The sequence below is a fragment of the Nicotiana sylvestris genome, chromosome 12 (genome assembly GCF_000393655.2).
Source record: "Nicotiana sylvestris chromosome 12, ASM39365v2, whole genome shotgun sequence".
NCBI lineage: Eukaryota > Viridiplantae > Streptophyta > Magnoliopsida > Solanales > Solanaceae > Nicotiana > Nicotiana sylvestris.
The window spans coordinates 138,304,924-138,315,578 of NC_091068.1; the positions used below are offsets into that span (position 1 = coordinate 138,304,924).

Genomic DNA, 10,655 nt, shown 5'->3' on the forward strand with positions numbered 1-10,655 from the left:
ATAGCTGGAGATGAAGGATTTCTTGGAATGAAAGCAGGAGCATTGGAGTTCAAATTGCTCATTGGACTTGCTGCTGGCACTCGTTCAGATTTTATCATCTCTAAGGAATCAATCTCCTCACCTGTACTATCATGATTAGCCTCACGATCAGCTTCTTCTGATGAATAACTAGCAAAACCATCTCCCCAATCCTCTTCATCATCATCCTCCCGTTGATCTAGCCAAAATTTGGACTTGATAGCCATCAACCTCAAATTTCCTTGTGTAACATCATTGTTATTCCCCATTGATAACATAAGTTGCCCAGTTTCACCTTCAACCTCTCCAGAAGATTCCATTGACTGCGAAGGAACCTCAAAAATAGATTTGTTTAAGGTGACCAAAGGTTGTTTGGCCATGAGATTGTTCATCATCATTTCTTTTTGAACATCTTTAATGAGTTGTTTAACATGTGGATTGGAAAAGTGCAATGTAGGTGCATTGGATTTGTGTGCCTCTGCATTTTGCACATCAACTAGAACAATGTCCTTCGAAGTAATGAGTCGTTCACCTGTGTTCTTAGATTTTTGCTGTTGTGTGTTACTGCCTCGAGCTTGTGGCTGCCCATATTTTGTAGTTGTGTTGATCATCATAGCTGCATGGGCATTCTCTACCATTTTATCTAGCTCTGTATTGTACATGTGCATTGTTGTTGTAGGATCATCAGGTACTTGACTTTGCTCACCAAACTTATTTTTATCTGTTGCAGTCCCAAGTCGTGCAGCTAAGTCCTTTACATTTTTCTGCTGAATTACACTGCATGTAACTCTTGTTTTTCCACCAACTGATTGTGTCTCATCCTCCCTATGTTGCTCCTTGTTTTTAGCCTCATTCACATCATGCTCACCCTCATTAACCAATGCATCAAAAGAGTTCAAGACTCCAATAATTGTTGATGGATGAATCTGATTTTGAATAACTGGAGTTTGCTTCTTTATAGGTGATTTACTCACCACTGTCCAATTGCTGCTCTTTGTATCAGATTTGTGTGGTGAAGTAGCAACATCATCTGCCTTCAAATGCCCAGATGTTTCAACCTTTGGATCAACAGTGAATTGCAAAACGCCAGCTGATTTTTCCATAAACTCCAGCTGAGATGTCGTAGCATTTGTCCATTCCAAAGCCTCAACACTTGCATGTTCATATCCTTCTCCATTTAAAGTAACAGCTTTGTCACCTGCTACTTTACAAAATTGCTCAATTGAAACTGTCCCCACTTCTTGTTGTATCAAATTGTTGACATCATTTGCATTCACCATAGCATTGTTATGTAAAGTTGACTCCACAGCCTGTGTACCTCTTGCTACAACAGGAGAAAAATCATTTGTAATCTTGGTTGTAGCTCGATTGGTAGGAACTTTAGCATGCTTCTTGGAATTAGAAGCTCGATTTACAACTGTCCAGACTGCTCCCATAGAATGTTGCACAGTTTGAGCACTAGTTTTTACAACATCACCATTAATCAATGTAACTACTGGTTTTTCAACTGCATTAACTCGATCACAATTTTTATTCAATGCAACTGTACCATCCAAATTCGAAACAAAAGAAGCTTGTTCTGGCAGTTTCTGTATAATAATTTTCTCATGTCCTTTAGATAATTGATGCCCAACTTCAGCATATTTTTGCCCAGTATGTGGACCCTCATGAACACCAATTGGACCGCGATCAAAATCAGGACCTGTAGCTGCAATCTCTTCACACTCCAATGCATCAATAGCTCTTGCGACTGTCGCTATATCACTGACAATCCCTCGATTTTTCGACACCCTATTTCTTGATTCATCAACCATAGCTTGAGACATCCTGGCTAAGGCACGATCAACAGTGATAGTAGCCAAATTCTTTGAGGTCCCTGGCTTGTTGGAATCATCGTGGATATTAGAATAAGCTAAAACTGCTTTTGATCCATCTGTTCTTGGTGCCTCAATTATACCATGCATTTGTCTCTTTTCATTGAGCATCTGTCTCAAATCTCCTTGAAATTTTTTTCACAATCGTGGGATCATCAACTTCCTCGATATCACCATTCAATCCACTGTCCCGATTATTTGTCGAGATCAAACGACATGTATTTATATCATGACCTTGACGCTTGCTACAAATGCAATACAGGGGCAGATTATCATAAACAAATTTCTGAAGATGCTCGATCACCATACCAAATTTTTCATCCACAAATTTGATCCTCAAAATCTGTGGCAGCTTACCTAGAAGATCAAGCTCGACTTTGACCCTAGTTGTGCTAGGTCGTGACTTCTCTTGTGTTGCTTTATCTATTGCCAATGGTTTACCTGCTGCTGAAGCTATAGAAAGCAATGATTGTTTTGCAAATAACATAGGAGGCAAGTTAGGAAACGATATCCACACAAAAGCTTTGGAGGTCTCCTCTTTATGATTGGAAGTAATAGTCCATGGAAAAATTCGCATCTGTAATTCTTGTCCAATAGCTACTAAGTAATTAACAGATTTTGCAGCAGCAAGAATATAATCATCATGTCTATCAAACCTGATCAAAACATGTCTTCTTGCAAGCCATCCGACGAGGCAACGACCTTGAGTTCCAAAGTGTTTAGGCAACATCTTTCGAATGTCTTGTATATCATATTGATCTTGTGAGAATTTAATCACCAAAGCTTGATGTAATACTTCCTCCTTAGCATATTGATGTACTTCCTCCATTGTAAATTTAATCGTAGCTTCACCATGGACGAACTCCACCTGCTTAAGCTCTATTTTTGGCGGAACTTGTCCAGATTTTTTGTTTTCCAGTAGCGAAGCATATGTTGAGTTCCTCTCTCCCACAGCCAAAGGCTGGGGAGAGGACGATGCAGCCATGAACTGATTCAACACTCCATTGATGTAGAAATTTTTGAAAAAATTTTGCTCGCTACAGTAGATCGCGAAATAAAATTTAAGATCTGGAAAATTTTGCGATGGATTTGAGGATGAAACCAATTGGGGATTGTTCTCTAAGAGAATGAGGTTCTTTTGAGACTAATTTTGTGATCTTACCTTGCCGGAAGCAGGAGTTATGGCTGATGAATAGTGACGGATTTACTATTCATGGTCTTCCTAGAGAGAAATTGGTCTTCCTAGAGAGAAGTTGGAGCCCATATATTACTTTCTGCACGCAGCTCCAATCTCAATTTAAGGTCTTAGCATTTCAATACATGATTCATATTCCTTGCACCCTTTTTAAGTTATCAACAATAGCACATTGATCATATTGTAATGCATCTTTCACAAATATAGGTTCACAACACCAATTCATGTAAAGTATCAATCACAGCAAGAATCCAAAGTTTAGTTTTACCACATTTACAGAGTCACATCACTTCCAAACATCCTTATACATTACCAACAACTAGACACAATCAATCAAATACATTTGGTACACATAAGAACAATTTGGAGGATCAACCATAACGAGTTTTCTCACACCATTTGGCATCAAAATCTCAATTTAAACTTGACTTGAAGTCTAGGCATTTTGGCACCTAGTTCACATTCTTCACATATCCTCATTTACTAAGAATAACATATTAAACACATGAAGAAGTACCTACCACATACATTTTCATAACAATAATTCGCTTAACGTAACAAAAACGAGTACTGCATCAATTATATTTTGAACTTACAACATTTACGTGGGCACCATGGAAGCTCAATTTCTAAAAGACGGGGTTTTAGCCATAGATACCTCAAATTCGCCCCTTAATGATACTACAATGATCCAATACACTTAAGCAACTTCAATCTACAATACAACATTCAATAGGGTCAATATTAGTAATAAATTCCATAACTTAAGTCATTTAGGCATATTATCAAACACCTTGTAGGTATAGATATTTACACCTCATAACTATAGTATTGGTTCATCCAACTATCACCATTAAACAACAATTTATTCTGCCATCATTCCTAACCAATTTATAATTTCCAGCAACATATGTGTGATCATCCATTCACACCCAACAAACAAATCATATCAAATAATCACCTTTCAATCTCTACAATAATTTTGTATTTATATTGGGAACTTATTGTTTCCCATCACTACACCAAGAATTCCCACACTCAATTCATACTCATATTCCCATAATATATCCATATATGTAAGTCTAAGGTATAGGATTTACCTTTTGGAAGAAATCTTGCAAAACCCTCCTTTGAGTTATTGACGGAATTTCTTGAAAATCTAAGTGTTTTATGAGAAGATTTTATCAATACTAGTGATTGACAAGTGAAATCACCATGAAAACACACTTAAAAACTCACCTTAGGTGTGCAATTGGATGCCTTGGTCGAATTGGGGGTGGAGAGGATGCCCTAGGCTTGAGAAATGACTCAAATCCTCTCATTTCCCGTCCTTAGGTGTATTTAGAGGCCTGCTACTAGTGCGCCCACGCTAAGGCCGCGCTAGTGAGGCAGAATACATTGCAATATGCGCGGCCGCGCTAGTGCCCGTGCTAATGATACGTGCCTAGTAAAATGGTCGTAACTTTCTGTATATACATCCAAATGACAAACGGTTTGATGCATTGGAAACTAGACTCAAAAAAAGTTAATTTTATAGGTTGTGAATCACACAACTCCTTATATAACTGGAGATATGATTGTCCAAAATGAGGTCTTGTGCATACTCATTTACAACTTTCGTCCAGTATGAAATTTTTCACCTTGGCTTAGACTTAGGCCGCTCCTTAGACCCCAAATCACTTATAATATGAATTATACCCTTATTAATATATCCAATTGATATTCATTATATCATGACTCCACACTTGCACACAAAACAAAATAATTAGCCTACCTTGGCTCCAAGAAATCTTAAATTACTTAGCAAAATTTTCTAGGGCTTTACAAAGGGTCTAGGTGTGAGCACTACCCGGGATCCTTGAGGTCCTTAGGGAACTTTGACACACCTAGACATGATATTGTCTATGGAATTTGGCATTTGAGGCTATTGGAGGCTTGGAAAGTCATTTGGGCCTGCTTCAGGCTCCCTATAGTTAACTTCTTCTTTTCCTTCTTTATTTGTTTATGTAATTTGTTCAGCTGGTCTATAATAATTATTTGTAAACAAATTTAAGGTAATTAGTGAAAAAGGGTGGGTAGCTATATCTGTTGAGTAATTTGGGTAAATACCATGCATGCAGGATTATGTTAATATACTTGCTATGTTTGCTTTACCACATTAGAAACCATGCCTATAGGATTTAAAAGGTTCCATATTAGAAACCGAGTCTATACGATTTAAATGGATTCAATAATAGAAACCATGTCTATAGGTTTAAAATCAACTTCATAATTAGATACCATGTTCATGGAGTATAAAGTGATTGAGTTCAATTCCTGCTACTGCATGTATTTACATTTGTCTCACTAAAATCATGCCTATAAGTTCCAACATCAGCTCTAACAATTAGATACCATTCCTATAGGAATTAAAATCAGTAATTTTTCCTATAGAATAAAATTCAATTTAGTTACACAAGTCAGTCTAATTCATGTTAGTTCACTTTGAAATTGGCTTAATCTACTATCTACTTATTTAATTGAGTTTTTAAAACACCGTCTTAATTCACTACTGCTAGAAAGCATGTAGGATCTCAAATGTCCGCTTAAAACTGTTCACCATTTACTGCACCCACATAGATACCTTGCTCTTAGGACATCACTGTTCTGTGTTAGGCAAGCCTATAGGGCGATTTTAAATTCTGCAACTCTGAAACTGTATTTTGCTACTTGAGCTGTCCCGATTTAACAGGTTTAAATCAGTAGGCAAGCTAAATAGGATTTCTCACATATTGTCCTAATTCCACTGTATAACCCCTGCTCACCTAGATATCATGTTCTAGGATTTTCTCTTAAGTATTGGAATAATTGTTTGAAGACGTGCACTTACTTGCTATGTTTGAGGAGGTAACTATGAGCCTATAATTTGTTTCTTTAAATGTAGTCCTAGCTGTTCTTGATTGAAACCTAGATTTTTATCCTTTAAAACCTTAGGAAAGTTTAGAAATGTCCAAAGAATAGAGGTCCTAAAATACCTCCAAGGCCACGAGGAAGGGACGGGTAGTGCATAGGACATTGTCAAGGTTACTAGAATGCTTTAGGATATGACCAAAGGGAGGGAATTGGGTATAAAGGGATATGATGACTACGCGCTAATGTCAGGTGTAGCCCCTCATTAAGGAGTGTTTACCGGGCATTGTGTGGGGTGATCCTGTAGGCTAACCAACCTACGACCCCTTATCTCCAATTCTCAATGTTTAAACTTTACTCTTTTATATGCAACTTGCTCAAATTCTTTGTCTTATTGTTATTTGAGTCAAATAGTCTCCATCATGATTTTATTTACAAATTGTGTGTCTCAACTTCTTGTTTGTTAAAGGACTAATACATAAGTATAAGTTTAGCTGGGACCCGTTATTGTGGACTGAGAGAGGTGCCTAACATCTTCCCCTCAGGTTATTTCGAGCCCTTACCCTAAATCTCTGGTAATGCAAACTAGTATAAGAGTTAATTACTCTAGGTGCCCTAATGCACCATAATCTGTTAGGTGGCGACTCTTTAAATACCCAAATCCCAAAAGGAAATGAGTTATTACCCTCCATGAACGTCGGAACCCGGACTTTCTCTGCGGAGGAAAAAAAGGGGCACGACACCCATTTACTCTGAAAACTTTACCATTTTTATTCTTCAAATCAAGAGCACCAAATGGAGCTACATGTACCACTTCAAAAGGGCCACTCTATTTTAACTTGGGCTTTCCCGGAAACAGTCGTAATCGAGAGTTGAATAAGAGAACCAAGTCACCCTCCTTGAATTCCTTGCTCCGGGCATACTTGTCATGTATGTAATTCATCTTGTCTTTATACAAGAATGAGTTGGAATAGGTATGAAACCAAAACTCATCTAGTTCATTGAGCTGCTCTACCCAGAGATTTGCTGTAACATCCCACTCAAGATTTAACCACTTCAAAGCCCACATGGCCTTATGCTCTAACGCCTTATGCTCTAACTCAACCGGAAGATGGCATGCTTTCCCAAATACCAACCGGTATGGCGACATACCAATTGGAGTTTTATAAGCAGTCCTGTAAGCCCACAAAGCATCATCCGGTTTCCTTGACCAATCAGTCCTATTTTCATTGACGGTCTTTGACAATATGCTCTTTATCTCCTTGTTGGAGACTTCAACTTGTCCACTAGCCTGAGGATGATAAGGGGTTGATACCTTATGATTGACACCATACATTGCAACCAAAGTATCAAATGCCCTATTACAGAAATGAGAACCCCCATCACTGATGATTCTCCGAGGAGTGCCAAACTGTGTGAAGATATTTTTTTAGAAGCGCCACCATACTCTGGGCTTCGTTGTTGGGCAAAGCTACAGCCTCAACCCACTTGGAAACATAATCAACGGCCACCAGAATTTAAGTGTTGCCATACGAACTCACAAAAGGCCCTATGAAGTCTATGCCACACACGTCAAAAATGTCAACCTCAAGAATAGTGGTGAGAGGCATTTCATCCTTCTTGGAAATTCCACCAGCTCTCTGAAACTCATCACATCTCTTGACAAGCTCACCAACCTCTTTATACAGAGTAGGCAACCACAGCTAAGAACCTTTGAAGCAGTTCTTGCATCACTATGATGACCACCGTATGGCGATGAATAGCAAGCATCAAGAATATTCATTTGCTCCTCTTCTGGAACACATCTTCGAATCACACCATCATTACAAATCTTGAAAATATAAGGCTCGTCCCAGTAATAATCAAAGATGTCCCGTTTAAGCTTTTTCCTTTGGTTAGAAGAAAGCTCACCCGGAACAATGTCGGTCACAAGAAAATTAGCCACATCAGCGAACCAAGGCATACTATTCAAAGACACTGAAAGGAGTTGTTCATCCGGGAATGCATCATTATTTCAAGACCATCTTTGGGTCTCCCCTCCTCTTCCAAGCGGGACAAGTGGTCCGCCACTTGATTTTCATTTCCTTTCTGATCAACAATCTCTAGGTCAAATCCTTGAAGCAACAAAATCCATCTCATCAATCTAACTTTAAAGTCCTTTTTGGTCATCAAGTAATAGAGTGCCGCGTGATCAGTATGAACAATCACTTTGGCACCTATGAGATAAGGCCTAAACTTTTTCATTGCAAACACAATTGCTAGCAACTCTTTCTCTGTCACCGTATAATTAACCTGGGCATCATTCATAGTTTTGATTGCATAGTACATCGGGTGAAACATCTTGTTCATCCTTTGCTCTAAGATCAATCCTACCGCAATGTCACTAGCACCACGCATGAGCTCAAATGGCAAGCTCCAATTGGGTGCGGTGATGATGGGAGTGGTAGTAAATCTATACTTGAGAAGCTTAAAATCTTTCATGCACTCATCATTAAACACAAAATTTGCATCCTTTTCTAACAATTTGCACAAGGGATTCAACACCTTGGAGAAGTCCTTGATGAACCTTCGGTAGAACCCTGCATGCCCAAGAAAGCTCCTCACTCATTTGACGGAAGAAGGAGGAGGGAGCTTTGAAATCACTTCAATCTTCGCTTTGTCCACTTCGATACCGTTCTTTGAGATCTTATGGCAGAGGATAATGCCCTTCTTGACCATAAAGTGGCACTTTTTCCAATTAAGTACTAGATTTGTCTCTTTACATCGGGCCAACACTTTATCAAGACTACCCAAACATTCTTCAAAAGAGTCACTCACAACACTAAAATCATCCAGGAACACTTCCAAGAAGTCCTCCACCATGTCCGTAAATATAGCCATTATCAGACCTCCTTTTTACCCGAGGGGATGGGGATATGGAATTTTTCCAATTGAAGTGACATTATTAGAAATGAGATTATTTATTTAATCAGAGTCGCCACTTGGAATAATTTATGGTGTCCTAAGTCACCGGTTTATTTTAAATCCCAAATCAAGGAAATTTGACTCTTATTTATGGTCTGCGAACACAGAAGACCGGGTAAAAATTATGTTAACGTTGGAGAAGGTATTAGACATTCCCGGATTCCGTGGTTTTAGCACGGTCACTCAACTATTAATAATTGGCCTAATTATCTGATTTAATACATGTTTTAAACTTATTGTGCATTTTTAATTTTATAACTGCTTTTATTTATTTAATCGCTTTTTAGGATTTATGGAATTTATTTGAACGAACCACGATGTCGTGCACTCGTTGTTTTTGTACATATTACGAATCGCGTCACATGAAATGCACCCGCAATTTACAACATATTTATTTTAATTATTGTTCGAAGTTATCGTCGGGTCACATGAAATGCACACTCGAATTGGGATTTACGTATCATGACCATGCCACGGGAACCATACCCATGGCCACGATGATTTATTATTAATCGCGTCTAAAGCAACTAGTGCATTTGAATTATCTTCCTAATCTTTGAGATTGTTGTGAAGGCCATAAATTATGAAAATCACTTTGTAGATGAAATAACATTATTACCTTTATTAATATTAAGAGAGTCGTTTATACTTTAGGGCTATTAAAAGTCATAACTTAATAAATTATCATATTATTTATCTTACAAAATATCTAATGTAGAACTACATCCTCGTTAATATAAATAAAAAAAACAAATAATGATGCACAAAACATGAAAAATGCCAAGACACGATTTATGAAATATTGTTAAAATGAAAAGTCAGTAAAAAATAATCTTAGGCTCTAAGGAGTAAATTACAGAACACTAATGGAGATCAAAATGCAATAAGAGGACATTAACCAGGCAAAACACATGATACGTTTAAATCAACAAGCAAAACGAAAAGAAAAGTGAACCTTATAGAGAGAATGTTTTCTTCAATACAATCCAACACTTTTATCCTGAATCTTCATACAATGATGATTCGAAATGAGCCTCGAACCAAAAACCAAGTCAGCCCCCTCGATGTCGGCGAACTTAATCTTTTGGAGCTGCTTTCCGCTAGGTTTGCAATTGGATTTAGAGTAGTTTTAATGGAGTTCGAACAAGCAGTTTTGCGGCTATTTCACGTTGCAACGCAGCTGGTTTTTGAGGTTGTTTCATTGTAGCTTTGGGCTGGAAGAAAAGCTGTGTTCGGGTCATTTTTGGGGTGGGTTTGAGCTCATTTTTTGGGCTGAAAGGAGCTGTTTTTAGGTTTGGATTTGAGCTGATTTTTGCTTTGTTTTGTAGTTGTTTTCAGCTGGGTTTAAGGTATTTTTGAAGCTATTTTTGTAGCTGTGTTTTGGTGCAAAAAAAGGTGTTGTTTGGGGGGTGAGCTGCTGCGTTTTTGGCAGCATTTTGGAGGTGATTTAATGGTGTTTTTGGGCGGTTTAAGGGCTGTTTTAGGTGCAGTTTTAGCTAAAAAGAAAGGTTGTTGGTTTTAGATGTATTTCAATAGTGGTTTGATGGAGGAAGTTGGCTGATTTTAATGGAAGAAGATAACATTTGGTAAGAAACGGGAATTCTTAGGGGTGGTGCGGCTAGGTTATGAGTCTTAGGTCCAATTTGGGCAATGACTTGGACATTTGAATTAAGCAAGATTTTAGGAAAACTAGACCAAATTAAATCTTCTTCATT

The 10,655-nt window shown here is 38.0% G+C and overlaps 1 protein-coding gene across 1 annotated transcript; it reads right to left on the minus strand.

Annotated features, from left to right (window-relative positions):
- Positions 1-1,992: 1,992 nt before the first annotated feature.
- On the minus strand, positions 1,993-2,877 carry LOC138883825 (uncharacterized). The gene has a single exon (XM_070164539.1). It carries the CDS (start codon positions 2,875-2,877, stop codon positions 1,993-1,995), a length of 885 nt encoding a protein of 294 aa, XP_070020640.1.
- Positions 2,878-10,655: the final 7,778 nt, after the last annotated feature.

What these genes read in the sequence shown, in the direction of transcription:
- LOC138883825 (XM_070164539.1), bottom strand. Translation starts at nt 2,877, where the DNA reads ATGGCTGCATCGTCCTCTCCCCAGCCTTTGGCTGTGGGAGAGAGGAAC.